Consider the following 17,384-nt stretch of genomic DNA (forward strand, 5'->3'; position numbering starts at 1 on the left):
AGCAGTCCTTGCATGTCCTGGTTTCTGCAATTTTTTTTAAAACTCCTTGTGACTCAATGGCGGATGTTCACTTCCAGAGTGTTGGATGAATGGATGGATGCTGCCATCACTGTAAAATGAACACCTCAAGATTCAGTGCCTTTCATTGCCATCAAGAGCTGATGAATTACATTTGACGAAGATAAACTCAGCCACCTACGCTCACTACAGAATTACCAATTCACTCTTTGCATCTCACATCAATTTCCAGGTCTCATTTCATTTTCTCATTTTCATTTCTGTATCATCAACAAAAAATAGATTAGCAGAGCATAACTAAAACCACTGATATTTTTATAAAAAATATTTCCTCCTGCGCTTAAAAACGATAGAGCTTTTTTTTTTTTTTAAACAAAAGTGTGTGTTTACAAATGTGTTGAAAAAGCGACACTGAAATCGTTTCTTGTTGCCTAACGGCTTAACGGACATTTCTTTCCCGGGCCACGCAGGCACAGACATCTGCTGGCTTCCTGGATCGTAACAACAATGAAGTTGAGTGAGTAATGAGGTGTTGGATTTTTTTTTTTTTTTTTTTTTAACCCTAACCCTTTTTTTGAAAAATAACATGTAGTGCGGGTGGCCAACGAGCCCGCCCGTCATTTGTAGTCCGGGCTGGTGGTTGCGTTTGAATCCCTCCTTCTTTCCCCACCTCCTGAAAGCGATTGGCTGCCTCTCGAGCGCAGACAACATTTTAATGCAGCGCCTTCGTGCGCGGACTTCATTCTTTGCTCGGAGGCGCTCTTGTGCTCAGGACCCGTCCAAAACGTGCACAACACACTTTTGAAACAGCGTGCTTTGCACAGCCGACCACTCACCGGTTTGATAGGAACAGCACAGTGAGTTGAATGCAGTATGCAGACGAACTGTTGCCTCTCCGCTCCTCCGCACTTTGGATGAATGAGGACGCCGGACAAGGACACCGCCGCTGCTGCTGTTACTGAGTGGAAACGGGGAGAAACCACTGACCGGTTGCCCTTTTCCCTTTGGATCTTACCTTGCCAAAACATCTGGATGCCTATCGTTTGTTGAACGAAGGTGACTCACTGTCGGCAGAAGGCGAGCCCCCCTGCATCCTAATCACACAGAGGAGAGGACTTCAGCTCATTGACATCACAGTCAGACTTTTCCGAAGCCGTCTTAATTTATTTACACTGCGGTGCACTGTAACCTGCAAACCAAAAGGGATACGCACTCATTCAAGGGGGTCAAAATCACCCAAACCCATTTAGGAACTGACTTTGGATCTTTACATTTTTCCTCTTTTTGGGATTATGATTTCAAGTAATATGGGTAAGTTACCGTTTGTATGTGCGTGTGTGTTAGTCTGTCCTTAAATCGTGTTTTTGAGTGTCGTGTGTGTTCTCGGGATTTAGAAATCTTTTTTTTTTTTTTTCGGAGGGAGCATGCGGAGCAACAGCTTTTACAGTTGAGTCTTGCAGAGAAAGACACAGAACACCAGAGGAGAGAATTACACGGTTGTGCTGATGGCTGGCAGCTCGTTTTTTGAATTTTTATGAGGCTCATTTTAAATATCCGGATTATGCGGATTTGTTAATGCGTGTAAGAGGCTCATTTTCTACTCACTTGTTCGAATAACCATGACAAAAGGCCATCTCCTGTTGTATGCCCGCATAGTCACCATATCATTAAAGTTAAGACAGCTTTCATCCTGATATTTTTTTCAGCATAATGAATGGCCAGGTAGAAAGGCCAACTGGCTCTTGATGTAAGTAGTGACATTCAAGGGGAATCATTGTTTATCAGTGAATCAGAACTGGAACTGTGTGTGTGTGTGTGTGTGGGGGGGGGGGGTCTTCCCAAGGTTAACTAATTGGCAAGCTCCACCCGTAATTGTGGAGATGAATTTCATACGAACCCAGTTTCAATGTTGGCTCAATCGCGGATTTTATTTCTCCCAGGTAGAATTTCCAATATTTTCTGTCTACCTTCCACCAACAAAGTGCCATTCGGATAATGTCTCTATTTCTTTGTGCTTTCTTCTAGGTGGTTATCCATTTTTGCTCACAATGAGTGTTCAATTTGGAGAGTGGCTCATGATTATTGCTCAGATGAGTCCGAGTGCTCCGCGGAATATGAATTAGGCATTCAGCGCCGCAGATTGCTGGGAGAGGCAGAGGAGGAGCGCAACCGATCAAACGCAATCTACCAAGACCAATGTCAAGACCTCACGTGATGAACAGGACTCTTCATTTGATCCTAAGTAATAATTGCCAGATTTAACAACACATCAACAGGTCAGAGGCAGAAGAGAGAGAATCCCCCTACCCCCCATCTTTTTGCCACTACTTCAGAGTGGGGATGCATCTTTCCATTTTCTTTTTCCTCCTCTTATGGGCTCAAGCCCTGACATTGAAAAACTTGACTTACTCTGTCCCAGAGGAACAAGGTCCGGGAACTGTCATTGGAAACATTGCCAAAGATGCCAGACTTGGACTGGAGCAGACTGGGCCGGGAGGGCAAGGAAAGAAAGCCAACTTCAGGGTGTTGGAGAATTCGGCACCGCATCTCATCAATGTTGACCCCCAGAGTGGACTACTCTACACAAAGCAACGCATTGACAGAGAAACGTTGTGCAAGAGAAACCCCAAGTGCCAGCTCTCGATGGAAGTGTTTGCCAACGACAAGGAGATCTGCATGATTAAAATAGACATCCAAGACATTAATGACAACTCGCCCGTTTTCCCTTCGGATCAGATTGATATTGACATATCTGAAAATGCAGTTCCAGGGACGCGTTTTCCTTTGACCAGTGCGCATGATCCAGATGCGGGGGAAAATGGACTGAAAACCTATCAGATCACGCGCGACGACTACAATCTCTTCTCCTTGGAGGTAAAATCCCGAGGGGATGGAACCAAGTTCCCAGAATTGGTTATTCAAAGGCCACTAGACCGGGAAGAAAGAAGCCATCACACTCTCATATTGGCAGCCACTGACGGCGGGGAATATCCAAGGTCGGGTACCATGCAGATCAATGTTAAAGTGATTGATTCAAATGACAACAGCCCCGTGTTCGACCAGCCCTCCTACGTTGTTGAAATTCCTGAAAATTCACCTCCGGGTAAAGTCCTGATAAATTTGAATGCCACGGATCCCGACGAAGGCAACAATGGCCAAGTTGTCTATTCTTTTAGCGGCTATGCCCCAGAAAGAATCCGGGAGCTGTTCTCAATAGATTCCCGAACAGGGGTCATAAAGATTCAAGGCGAAATAGACTATGAGGAGAGCCCAGTTATTGAGATTGACGTCCAGGCAAAGGACCTCGGACCCAATCCGATCCCTGGCCATTGTAAAGTCACCGTTAAAGTGCTCGACAGGAATGATAACTGGCCCTCTATCGGCTTTGTGTCCGTAAGACAGGGAGCCATCAGCGAAGCGGCACCTCCGGGCACGGTTATTGCGCTGGTTCGTGTCACAGACAAGGACTCCGGCAGGAATGGGCAGCTTCAATGCAGAGTGCTGGGTAATGTCCCCTTTAAACTGGAGGAGAACTATGACAACTTCTACACGGTGGTGACAGACAGGCCGCTGGACAGAGAGGCGCAGGATGAGTATAATGTCACCATCGTGGCCAAAGACAATGGCGTTCCCCCCCTCAACTCCACGAAATCCTTCACTGTCAAGATTCTGGATGAGAACGACAACGTCCCCCGCTTCACCAAGGCCGTCTACCTTCTCCAAATCCCAGAGAACAACATTCCCGGCGAGTTCTTGGGTTCAGTCCTTGCTCATGACCCGGATCTCGGCCAGAACGGCACGGTGTACTACAGCATCATTAATTCCAACGTGAGTGGCGGTGATGTCAATACTTACGTAAATGTCAACGCCGCCAACGGAGCCATATATGCGGTGAGGTCGTTCAACTATGAGCAAATCAAATATTTTGATTTCAAGGTTCTCGCCCGAGATGCCGGATCGCCGCACCTAGAGAGCAACGCGACAGTGCGCATCAGCGTTCTGGATGTCAATGATAACATACCTGTCATCGTTCTGCCCCTTCTGCAAAACGATACGGCTGAAATCCACGTACCGCGGAATGTTGGCGTCGGCTACATTGTCACCACCGTGAGAGCGGTGGACAACGACTACGGCGAGAGCGGGAGGCTCACCTATCAGATCTCAGATGGGAACGAAGAGCACCTTTTCGATATAGACCCAGTGACTGGAGAAGTGCGAACGGCCCACCCTTTCTGGGACAACGTAAACCCCATTGTGGAGCTGATTATCCGCGTATCAGACCACGGCAAGCCGAGCCTCACCGCTGCCGCTCGGCTGATCATTAAGGCCTCCGATGGACAGCCGGCTGATGGACTGCTGCACGTCGACGGCAATCAGAACTGGGACATGTCGCTGCCTCTCATTGTAACTCTCAGCATAATATCAATCATGCTTCTCGCTGCCATGGTCACCATCGCGGTCAAGTGCAAGAGGGAAAACAAGGAGATACGGACCTATAACTGTCGCATTGCAGAGTATTCCCACCCACAGCTCGGGAAAGGCAAGAAAAAGAAGATTAACAAGAACGACATCATGCTGGTGCAAAGCGAGGTGGAGGAGCGGGATGCCATGAATGTGATGAACGTGGTAAGCAGCCCTTCCTTGGCCACCTCTCCCATGTACTTTGACTATCAGACACGCCTGCCACTCAGCTCACCGAGATCAGAGGTCATGTACCTTAAGCCCACTTCCAATAACCTCAGCGTGCCCCAAGGCCACGTGGGATGCCACACCAGCTTCACAGGCCCAGTCACCAGCACTACAGACACACCTACTAACCGCATGTCCATCATACAGGTAAGGGGAATTGCCCTACTCTCCCACACTGTTATGCCCGCTCCCACGTGACTACCCTTGTGAAGGATCCAGGTCTTGTCTTGTAAAATGAAAGACAGCGAAACCAAAGGCACAGAGAGGCAGTAGAGTACGGAACAGAAACATAAGACGGGGAGGAGAGATCATTAGATGGATTAGATAGTCCCGTCCCCTCTCACAGGGGATCTAGTGACAGCCGCACAAATTATTTGCGTTTGAAATACATCACGGCAAGCTTTTCAAATCATCCCCTCGCCCCGACAATTAGCGATTTGTGACTAAAATCTACATACGTTCCTGCTCAGTCTGACACAGACGCTTTACATTTTCAAAGGTTGCATTATCCTAATTATAACCATTTCTACAATGTATACTTGTACATCTATTATTATTTCTTTTTTTAAACAATTTGCTCACATTAGGGTTGAGGGTAATTGGATCGGTCCCCGCTGACTTTGGGCGAGACAGCCTGGTCTAAATGCAACACACTTATAGACGAACAGCCATTCATACTCAGGTTCGCATGGATGGGCAGTTGGGAGTTTTCAACTAACCTAAGGAGGATATATAAATAAAACAAATGCGGTCATTCCTTACAGGGAGACCGAATGACGCAAACTGGTATTTGCTAACTGCTACTAGCGGAAGACTCACAATTAATAATGTTTTGAATTAACCATGAAGAGATTATCAGATTGAACATATTTTTTCCAGCTACTTTAAGCATCTTTGTGGGGACTATGTAGGTCTGTAAGTCTCTAATGTGTGAAATTCTCTGAGTCTTTTGGCCTTAAGCTCATTAGAAATCTGTTGTGTCAGACGGGGCTTAAGACCTGCAGCGCTACGTAATGGTCAGACAATGGTCAGTTGTAACAGACCAGGTCTTGTGTTTGTTTACTTTTTTCTCGTCATGGTTTGTATTGCTTACTTCAAGTGTCGGTATCTTTGCAAAACATGAGATATAGTTTTAAATATTTTAATATTCTAACTTGCGTTATGCAAGCCCAAGTCAGACTTTCTTTCTCTCTTTCTTTCTTTCGTTCTTTCTGTCTTGCCATTTGTCTCTTAGTTAAGCTGTCTGTTGTTATTTGTAGCCCCCTATATGAGCTGGACATTTCTGTGATCTTGACCGTGATCAACTGTGACGTGTTCCCACCAGGGAGGAAAGCCACTGTCTGTTGTTCTCACTCTCAACCAGGCTTCTATTATGAGCCAGCTGCAAAGGGCAAAGGCCAGCACAAAGAGCATTCGTAGGACTTCCTCATCAGGGCGACAGGGTCATTTCTGGCTGTTTCCTTTCTAATTTGGTGATGATGAATTATACCACGTTACATTTTCTGCACACTCATTGCACGCACTCTTTTCTCATCCGTCTCCCGACTGTCGTCGGGAAAACTAGTAGGAGCAGCAACAAAGCACACGGTGGTATCTTCTTTTAAGTGGGTCCCCTGAAAGTGTGAGCTATGTAGGGTGCTCTATTGTATTATTCAAGAGAAACCAATGTAGAGAGAGATGCCTTGAGGCATTAAGTTTCTTCAGAGGCTGTACAGAAGCAGATCATTTTCTTTTCCACCCTGCCACCATTCTCCCTTCATGTGGACAGGAAGTAACCCGAGTCAGAGCAAAGTGGCGACGGAAAAAGATGTCAGGAAACAAAGACAAAATTCTTCCTTCATCGATCCTCGGGCCCCACGGCCCATCTGTCAGTACAGTTGCGAGTGAAGGGACAATAAATGTATCAAGCGGAAGAGATATACGCCTGCTCATTCACTTTCACGAGAGCAACTTTGTAGAGCTGGTTTGACAGGCACCTGCATTCACCAGCACTCACAACACTCCTCTTGGTCTCTCATGATGTTTACAGGCACCGCTTGGACTTTTGCCTAGAGAGAGGACAATAACACAAACGAGTCTTCAAGTAATCCGGGTACCTCGGTTCATAAAATGGCTCGAGGCATTTTTTTTCTGCCGCTTATTTGCTTGTGTCAGGAAGAAGTAATCAAGCTAACCGCAGCAACAATGGTTTATGCTACGCGTGACAGTAACACGTCGTCAACACGGTGAGAAGGCCTTCAAAATAAACCATACCTTACCAAATAATACATTGACAATACAATCGCCAATTAAAATAATGACTTAATTACGCTGACAATGTATTGTACGGCGCCAGTCGCCATCATTTAGCGCCAGCTGCAGCGTTAGTGGCTAGCAGCGCTAAAGTGCCCCATATAGGCTTGCGAGATTACTTTTCAAGACGGTTTAACAGACGTAGATGACTGCACACTTTGATGCTGACGGCCTGACATGGTTGCCATTCCTTCTGATCGCTTTTGAACAAATCAGGTTCAGTGAAGTGTGTTGTTTTAGCTGGCAAAATCACTCTCATGATTCTGATGTCCCTTTGTCTCATGGGCAAAAATATATGGAGGAAGATGACTAAAATCCCATTGTTTCCAGTGAGGAAAATCACTTTGTAAATGTATGTAACACATTTTGATCATCAAAAAATGAAACCCAGTTAGGCATTTCTTAATAAGTGGAAATGTTTTATTTTTGTCTTTGATATTTATAACCAAGCAAAAAATATACCGAATTTAATTTTTTTCCATTAATCCAATATAATTTTCAGTAGGATACCCAAACCTCAAAATAATCAATAGCTGCAGCCCTAACATAACCATATCAGCAGAGCTTGGATTGCCCCGATCATAGTCACAACTGGACCAGCAACCAGACCGGTGGAGAGCTTCATTCTATTTGCAAGGAGAATTCCTGGGATAAGTAGATGAATGATACGCACAGTAATGACGCTTAATACTGCTTAAGGCGTTGAGAGAATTACTTAGCGCAGGATGAAGGTTAAAGCCAATCTGTTGCGAAATTCCTCAATGCTCAGAAGGGATTGCTGTGACTCAAGAGCATGCCCTCTGTCATGTCTTGTGCCCCGTGTCCAATACAGGTGGGGGATTTTATTTCGCATTGTTACGTTTCAGCACTTGCTGACTCTTTGGGGAAATTGCACTCATTTTCTCCAAGGTTGTGGAGATGTTGTTTCGTCGGCTGTAAAATGATCACATCCGTTGTTTGGATACATTGTCATTTTAATTGAATGGACATGAAAGACTGCAATTTTAAGGTCACGGGGCTGCAAGTGGTACAAATGGGAGACGCTGACAGATGCCACACTGAGGCAGTTTACGCTGCCTCTAGGTGGCAGCGTTCTGCTGTGAGTTTCAGTTCAGTTTTTCCAAGTTAATTGTGGTTCTCACCCCTTGCTATTAGGGAAGGGTTGTACATGTACTTGCCTAATACTAGCAGCAACATGCCTGATTTTCAAGCCATGTTTAAAATTCACGCCATCTAATTTCAATCACAAACATCCAGCAATTACTGAACCTTTTTTTTTTCCAAAATGAGTGTTAAAAATTAAACCAACTGTGAGAATATCATAATTTAGAACCGCGTGAATTTCTGGTATTGTTTAGCCCTCTTTTGATTTGTGATAGTTGTGCGTATGCATATCAACATTGTTGCCGGAGTGGATGTTTAAAATGAATTCTTCCAGGAATGGTCTCCGTCTGCATAATTCAGGCAGATTTATGTGCGTGGGTGGGTGGGTGTAATTTCATTGTGTATTCCAGGCATAGGATTTAGTCCTTTGGAGCCAGAGCCTCTTCTCTTTTGTGAGCGTGACAATCTTGCATTTGTCCAAACCTTGAAACACCCTTCCTCTCAGAAAGGCACACACACACACTTAAGCACGCAAACACACTGATGTGCATAACAGCGCCGTGTCTTATCACATCCTCTGCCATATATTATATTGAAATTGCTCCCACACTTGAGAGACCACTGAGGCAATGGATTAGAAAAACACTCTTTATTTAATTTTTCTTTCTCCCTTCATCTTAAGATAGCCGCTCTCCTCCGGAGCCTCCGGTGGGATGGGATAAAATATATAAAGTTACCTGGGAAAACTAAGTGTACTTTTAGAACAGACTTGGCAGTTGTTTCAAAGTCACTCACGTACTCCCACATTTGACTTGTTAAGAGCCAGAATGCGGGTATCGTATAACTGCTTCATTTCGCTTTTCTCGATACAGTACGTATTCCTAAATCCCTTATGATAGTTGTGAGGCTGTAGAATGTTTCTTTGGGGACATAAGGGAAAGTATCTCATTGTTTAAAAAAAAAAAAAATCAGTTCATGTTTGTTTATTCAATTCCTATTACTGTTTTCTTTTTTTCTGGCAGACTACCAGACAAGCTTGTTTTCAGTGTAAATTAAGCAGCTACTCGGCTGTGGAGGGGGGGGGGGATGTGAGATCTTATTAGTATTTACATTAACTCACTGCTCTGTTTTGTCTTCTGTTTTGAAGCGCCCACAAAAGTCCTGCTCTGACTCATATTTACAAATATTTTATATTCCCTTGAACTCCGTTTTTGAAGATAGATTTTCCAAGCTCACAGAAATTCAATCAATGTGAATAAAAGGACTCAGGTGCAAGTGAGTTTATTCTCATTTATTTATTCTTGAAAGATTCCTGCAAATCAAATTAGTGAAAATAGTCCATCCATCCATCCATCCATCCAATTTCTAATCCGCTGATCCTTACGGGCTTGCTGGAGTCTATCCCAGCTCTCTTCGGGCACCCTGCACTGGTCGCCAGCCACTCGCAGGGCACATACAGACAAACGACCATTTGCGCTCACACTCACGCCCCGGGACAATTTCGAGTGTTCCGTTCACCTGCCACGCATGTTTTTTTTAATGTGGGAGGAGACCGCAGTACCCGGAGAAAACCCACGCGGGCACGGGGGAGAACATGCAAACTCCACACAGGAAACTGGAATCAAACCCCGCGCCTCTGCACTGTGAGGCGGACGTGCTTACCAGTCGCTCACCATGCCACTACTTAAATAAGTAATGTAGATAAATGAAGCAGTGACGATAATTGACTCACCGTGTGTGCCTAAAACTGTCATTATGACAAAAGGACTTTTGAAATTGAAATACTGCATTTTTTATTTTTGCACATTATTAGATAGAAATTTATAGACTAACATGTCTGTAGTACATTGCCCCTTACAGGTAACTACAGTTTGATTGATTTCACATGCCACGAGAGAGGATATGTTGGCTGTCGGATCGCAATTCTTTGACCAAAAGCTGTTTCAAATCATTTTAATGAAACGTGATCGTTGACTCTTTCGCATCCGTGCGAGTTTAGCCTCGATCGGGAGGTTGGTCTTGTCGGACATTCATTTTGTAATTTCATTAAAATGAAAGACCTCCTGATCTGGTAAAGGTTGAGAACAAAGACACTTTGTGTTGTACAAGTGTCAAGAAAGAGACAGGATATGAGAACACAAGTTGGCCTCTGTGAGACTCAAATGGGCTGGACACATTAAAGCAATTAGCTGAGTTCAAAAGGAAGCAGCCTATTGGAGATGACATGGCCATGATAATAACTGCCTTGGCAGTGTATCCGTGGAGGAAGGGAAGTGGATTTTCAAGGCTGCGCTGTCTAATTTATTGACGCCCGAGTTTCAAGTCAATAACCTTTGGCCGCTTTGTATTTGGAGTCGGTGTGATTTGAATTGTCTTTAACTGCCACCGACTGAGACAGCATGACTTTGTTGTACGTCCCATTATTTCCCCCGTTTTCTTTTTTTTTTAAATTTTATTTTATTATTATTTTTTTTTGTTTTTTACCAATCCCAGATGTATCCTTTTCCTTTTTAGCTGCTGATTTTTCACTTTGTCTTCTTATTTAATACAAACACCCCTCAGCTCCTGCTGGTTTTGCAATTTCATCCACACACAAAAAAAAAAAAAAAAAAACACTGATGCATGTGACCAAATGAAATGTTGATATCCCCAGGAGACCCGAGGCATTTACCCTCGCCCAGCTGGCATTTTGCTCAAACAAGGCAGCCAAGAAGTCAATAGCACCACCAAAGGTCACATAAATCACGAGAACAAAACATTGACTGTGCGGGAATCTCGAATTGTGCTGCCAAGTGTGTTGACAGTCAACATATAGGCTACAGTGACACAGGTGATCTCGCTAGCAGTGCTAGGTTGAAGTACTGATCTTGCTGGTTCCTTTAATTGGAATGGCCTTTCCAAGGGATCATTTACCCCTTCGCGACTCGTGGGGTCCTTCTCCAGCCAGATGATGGAGCTGCACAATTTTTGATCGGTATAGACCAGGGGTCAGCAACCTTTGACACTCAAAGAGCCATTTCCACCTGGTTTCCCGGTTTTAAGAACTGGCAAGTCAGCGTGCTTTCAGCCCAATGTCGAACAGAGACTGCATTCTAGAAGAGTTAGAAAAAAACCCACACACAATTGGTTCATGAAGCAAAATTTGAAGCTTCGTTTTCCCATCACGACTTTGAACTAATCGTCAGTCATCAACATTCACATAAACTCACCAATAAAGTCGGCATCAAACGTTTCACTGCGACTGCTTGGAAAAAAAAACAAACAAAAAAAAACAGATATGCTGCAACTGGTGGAAAGTGACACAACAGTGCAATATTTGGAAGTCTTCTACTGATAACATAACTGTGTATACGTGCGTGTGCGTGTGTGTGTGTGTGTGTGTGTGTGTGTGTGTGTGTGTGTGTTTGTGGGGCGGGGGGCTTGGAGGATTAACATGACAAAAAGTTTTCCAGGAACACCAGTGTGTTAATCATCTCACGATTTATGATGGACGAAAACAGTGTTGTGTCGTGTTGTTTCACATGCTGGAAAACTGGATGCGCCGTCACAATTTTGTGTGTGTGTGTGTGTGTGTGTGTGTGTGTGTGTGTGTGTGTGTGTGTGTTTGTGGGGCGGGGGGCTTGGAGGATTAACATGACAAAAAGTTTTCCAGGAACACCAGTGTGTTAATCATCTCACGATTTATGATGGACGAAAACAGTGTTGTGTCGTGTTGTTTCACATGCTGGAAAACTGGATGCGCCGTCACAATTTTTGCTCAGTACGACCTGCACAACACCTCCCTCTGGTTGAGATCCTCTTTTTTGTAAATCCAAACTAACAGAGGATGATTCATTATTTCACTCTAATTTCCCTGTGGTGTATGAAATGCAAGTATGCCTCTGTTGGATGTTTGTCGTTGGCGGGCTTCAGATGTTGTGCCGCGATAAGCATGAAATGATGTTTGTGATTGGCTGGCGCTAGCGTAAAAATGCCGTTTACGACTGCCCGCGCAGTAAATGCAGGGCGAGCGGGAAAAATCGTGGCTCTCGCTGGAGCGGGAAAAATCGTGGCTTTCGCTGGTTTTGCATGTTCACACCAGCACACGGAAGGCCAACGATGCGGACAATGCACTCTGCGAACTGGCAGTAGTTGGGGCAGCGAGTTGCAAATCAGACACTTTCAAAGTCAAAGAAAGTGGATCTCACTCCGCAGTGCTTTGGCGTCGGTTCAAGGCGAGAGAGCAACACTCTGCCCTCTAGACATGTGCCTCTACCGAAACACCATGCGGCTGCAAGAAGGAATTATGGGGATCTGTTCTCACCTTCTCCCTCATTAGTTGAAGGAAATGATTTATCCCTCGCGCCGTCCTTGTCCTTGTCTTTTATTGCTAAGCGCTTCTCCAGCTCCATCAGTGATGTGATTAATTGATCGACTGGACATACTGTACCATGAAAATCATCTCATTTGCTCGAATTTCGCCAGTATATGTCAAAACAAAATGGCTCTTTGCCCACATGAAGACATGTTGGTCTCAATCACGTTTGCCGAGTGTTGAAATTAACGACGAGTGCCATCGAAAGAGTATTTTCGAGGAGGCAGGCGAGTTTTTGCCCACGGCAACGGGTGTTTGGGAGGTGGTGCTAACCCCGCCGTTCGCACTGTCTGCTGCTTCCATGTGGATCCCGGTTTGAAATGTGACTCCCGCGCCTTAAAGCCTTCTGCGTGTCTGAAGGGAAATGACAGCCCCTGGTACTTTGCTGTGACTGTTATGTGTTTATAGCAACAAAATCGGCCTGAGTCGGCACGTCGACACGGTATTGCCAAAACAAAAGGCTGGCGGCTCGGCAGAAAACAACAAACCCCTCGCCCGTTTTTTTTGTTTGTTCCCCATTTCCTACCTTCTAGGGTTGAATGCAATGACGGCAAATGCTAATGGAGTATGAAAACGCGGTATATGTCTCATCGTTTTCTATTGCATTACACCGATTCACTCAATTGGTCCCAAACCAGCGTTATATCTCAGAGAGGGCTTTTAACTTTCCGATCAATTCCTCGTCTGTTCTGTTTCTTATTGACAATGCAATATTTTGTCCTGAAACGCAACATTTGATCGTCTTTTGCTTTTGAGCCTTAATAAAAAGGATATCGGGAAGCGAGCTCTCTCATTTCCAAGCTCTCGTTTCAACCTTTTTATTTTTCCCCTCCTTTCTCTCTCCTGGCACTTGTCATTGCTGATAAATGTTGCGATTGCTCATGTTACTGACGACCCGAGCCAAATTCATAATGATGAGATTATCTTGTCAACAGTACAGTGTATACGTCTGCCATATTGATCTCTGCACACGGTCTTAATGAATAAAGTGCCACGGAAGAAGCACTGGCTCAATGTTAACTCGGAGCAGATCTTGCTATTTATACGCTCTCAACGCTGCGTCGTCGATGATGAATGGAATTGTGGAGTGCTGCGGCTTTCTTTGCCTCCTTCCTTTCCGTGACTCTCCTTCCTTCCCTGTCCAGATTAGTAAGTGAAAACAGCTCTCTCGCACGTTGCCGGAAAAGTGTCACACCGACATCTTGAGTCCGTGTACTCCCAGGTGGAGAGCCGTAAGTGGTCGTGTGGGTGTGCGGGGATGGGAGGCGATTAAAAGCCAGGCAGCCCGTTGCATGTGTCTTTAAATGTCAATGTTTTTTTTTTTTTGTTTTTTTTTTGTGGTGGTGGTGGTGGGGGGGATTATTTCGACTGTTCTACAAAAGGCCCTTCTTGATGTTACTCGCCTTTAGAAAAAGAGATTGCACTTGATTGTTTTCTTGTATGGGCTTGCTAATTATTGCCGAATCTGGTTTGGCGGATTGTTAATGCACCATGGACACACTTAACTCTTTTATTCTCCATAACGTATAAACACGTCTTGAAAATCACTACGGCCGCCTACCCATGACGCATGTTTACCTTCTTTTGCGTTATCGTGTACAGAAGGGTTCTGACGCAGCCCTTGGCTCTGAATCGGGCTTTTCCGCATTGGAAATCATTAAAGATCTGACCAGCGGGTGGCAGCGATCAGCCAGCATCATGCTGCCGAAGAAGTAGAGGGGGAGGAGTTGCGGGCTAGCATGGAGTTAGGAGAGAGTGCATTCGAAGATCGTAGCGAGGTACAAATCAAAACAATGAACTCTTGATTATTGTTTTGGGGGAAAAAAACAAAGCTTGACACGGGAGCTGGGTTGACCACTCGGAGGCGCTGCTAGGCCGATTTCTTCATTGACCAACTGGGCCGATTATTCAGCTTGTTTTCATCTTGGACTTTAAATGGACTTTTATGTCATTCTAACACACATTTGTCTACCAATATTGTGTCAAATGTTGCCCACTTAGTATCCATTGCAGCCTGGTCATCCTGGAAGGGGGATTCTCCCATCTGCGGCCCCTTCTCAAGGTTTTTCGTTCTTCCCCAGTTGGGTTTATTCTTTTTTGGGGGGTTGGGGGGTGGGGGGGTGTTTCCTTGCCCTCCTGGGGGTTAAGGTCGGGGGATGTCATGAATACTTGTCGCCTGTGGGCACGTGAAGCCCTTTGAGACTGTTTGTGATTAAGGGCTGGGTCAATAAATGCGACTTGACTTGACTGGATGAAGTCGCTGGAAGCGCTGAGATCGCAATGGAACACAATTGCCAATCAGTCAAAATCCAGCTAAACGGCAGGGTTGAGGGCTTTGCTCCAGTGAAAAAGGCTGGCATTCAATGTGTGAAGAGTCAGAGGGGGCAGGCCAGATAACGCTTGCACGCTGCAGCAAAGCACCGCCCGTTGAAGCTTCTTTGAAGGAACACAAGTGTAACGCTGTCTTCTTGCCTTTCCTATTCGCTGAGAAACCTCATCACCGCTGACCTAATGCAAGCAACGAGGAGGTCACCTTGAACGGAAACAGGACCGCGTGTTCGTGCTTGTGTTTAGAGAAGACGGAAAGAAAAGTTATCCAGATGGTTGCTGCGTGTGCATATGTGAATCATTGCATGTATTGATAGAAGATGCGCGCGTTTCATAGATCTGGCCTTGGTTCTGGGCTTTGGGGAGCCAGAGAAAAGCCTTTAATCCCAGAATGGCTCTTGTACTATCAATTCCAAAGGGATATTTTTCTTGTTTTCTGGTTCACTTCTCAGCTTTTATGCGTTTCATTAGTGATGGGGTTTTACCACCCTGCTTGTTTGTTTATTTTTTTTTTTTTTTAATTCTTATTATTTTGATTTCGGTTGTAGTGGAAAGTCACGAATGTGGATAAAGGGTAGACAGGTTTATAGTGGATGAATTCAGCGTGAGGGCTGCAAACAGATGCAAATGGCAGGGATTCATTTTGAATGACAACGCCTCAATCAAAAGTAATTCATTTTAGCTACAGCAAACTCAAAGTTAAATGACTCTTGGTTTTCTAAAGTTATGATGTACACCAGGGATGGGCAACTTAAATGCTGGAGGGGTCAACAATTTTGGATCAGTGCTACTCGGAAGGGGCAGGGCACATAAGCACATAATCTTCCTAACCAGATGTATGACAAAATTACCATTTTCAATATAAACAAATATGTACACAAAAATATCCGCTTTTGATTCATACTACATGTATAAAAAAGATCCACGATCCAAACTCAACAACAAAAGGGCTTGAAGCAAACAATCTATTAACCGCATGCTGTCGATTTTTTTTTCCCCCACCTCAAAGGGCACTCTTGCATAAAAATCACAATTCAAGGATGGCACAAAATTCTGGAACAAGAAAGCAACATTGAGCGCGTGAACTCATTTTGAGTGCATGAAAACAAATTCTTTTTTTTTGCAATACAGTGTCTAATTGTATGTTCACTATTTAAATGGATCCCAAAGCAAACCCTTTGCTTTGCTCATTATTATTTCATGAATGCCGATTGATGCATGTAGACCTTGATAAGCTGGTTCCCACTTTGTGTTTTGGGCTGAGTTAGCAGTGGTTTAAATGAGGGTAAAGCAAGGTCAGTGCTGAGTCAAGACTTAAGTTAACGGCAAAGATGCACTAAAGTATTGATGAGGACGCACGGAATGATTAGCAGCACCCACACCAGGATTGCATGCTGCGCCCGTGACTACTTTCTTCACAAGGGCAGTTGAACAATTAAGCATCAAGCAGCAGTTTTTTTTTTTTTTCCTTCTTCGCCATTCTTAATCTTGCCCTGCTCTCAGTTTATCAGCAGCCAGGAAGCTTGGTCCTCTTTCTCTGAACCACATGGTTAAATATGTCGCATGTCAATATGTTTACTTGAACTGTTTGCCTGCTGCGCTTGATATTTCGAGTGTGTTTAAGTAAATATCTGTGCCCGAAGCCATCATTTCCCTTCACCCCTGCGGCTAAACAGCCACATATGTGGATAATACACATGATGCGTTGTGTTGCTGCTCCCGTTTGAAGCACACTCCTTCCTCGGAGCTAAGATGACTGCTGTGTTCGTGTCATCGGTCGGATTGAAACACTCTCATGCTAGGATTTACGCACAGGAGGAGATGAAATTAAAAACGGGAGCACAACTTTCCCTACATTTCTGTCAAATAGACTCGGGTGTGTCGATAATGAGAAGGCATGGAAGTCTTTTTTTTTCGTTTGCATTGATGTCCACACAGAAAGGGTTAAAGTCACTGACAACACACAAACATGTCCTCTACCCAGCAGCTCATGCGTCGTGTTAACTCTCCACTTGCATGCACATAATTACCCGGTCTGGTGGAGGATTTTGGCACAAATCCGGTCTCAAAGCTCCGAGGTCAGTCACGGGGACTCACTCAATTTTGGTCAACCTTCTTACAGGATTTGCATGAATGACACCGTGCCAAAATACGCATTTGCCAAAAGATACCGCGTGTTCATATGATAATAGAATAAAGTATTGCCACTAGAAGCAACGATGCCTTTTCTCCCCTTTCCTTCTGAGGAGAATTTAAAATTGGATTTTTTTTTGGGGGGGGGCACTATAAAAACTGTTACTTCAAAGATTCAAAGTTTATCCAAAAACTGTTCAGAACACAAACCCCATACGATACCGTTTTGGACCACTTATCTAGGTTCCGGTCGCTGAGGCAGCAGCTTTAGCAGGGAAGCCCAGACTTCCCTCTCCCCAGCCACATCTTCCAACTCTTTCGGTATGATCCCAAGGCATTCCCAGGCCAGCCGGGAGACTTCATCTCCCCAGCGAGTCTGGCCTCTTGCCAGTGGGACATGCCCGGAACGCCCCACCAGGGTGGCGTCCAGGAGGCATCCTAATCAGATGCCCGAGCCACCTCACCT

General features: G+C 44.8%; 1 protein-coding gene across 2 annotated transcripts in view; it reads left to right on the forward strand.

Annotated features, from left to right (window-relative positions):
• Positions 1–595: 595 nt before the first annotated feature.
• Positions 596–17,384, forward strand: part of pcdh17 (protocadherin 17) — a 55,573-nt gene continuing 38,784 nt past the window's right edge. Inside the window, exons 1-2 of one of the 2 annotated variants that reach the window (XM_019884614.1) lie at positions 596–1,329; positions 2,044–4,644. In XM_019884614.1, coding sequence (XP_019740173.1) covers positions 2,359–4,644 — 2,286 coding nt within the window. In that variant the 5' untranslated portion in view covers positions 596–1,329; positions 2,044–2,358. Of the gene's footprint in view, positions 1,330–2,043; positions 4,855–17,384 lie in introns of both variants that reach the window. The other variant, XM_019884613.1, reaches the window with a different exon arrangement.

Source organism: Hippocampus comes, unplaced genomic scaffold, assembly GCF_001891065.2.
Source record: "Hippocampus comes isolate QL1 unplaced genomic scaffold, H_comes_QL1_v1.1 scaffold21, whole genome shotgun sequence".
Lineage (NCBI taxonomy): Eukaryota > Metazoa > Chordata > Actinopteri > Syngnathiformes > Syngnathidae > Hippocampus > Hippocampus comes.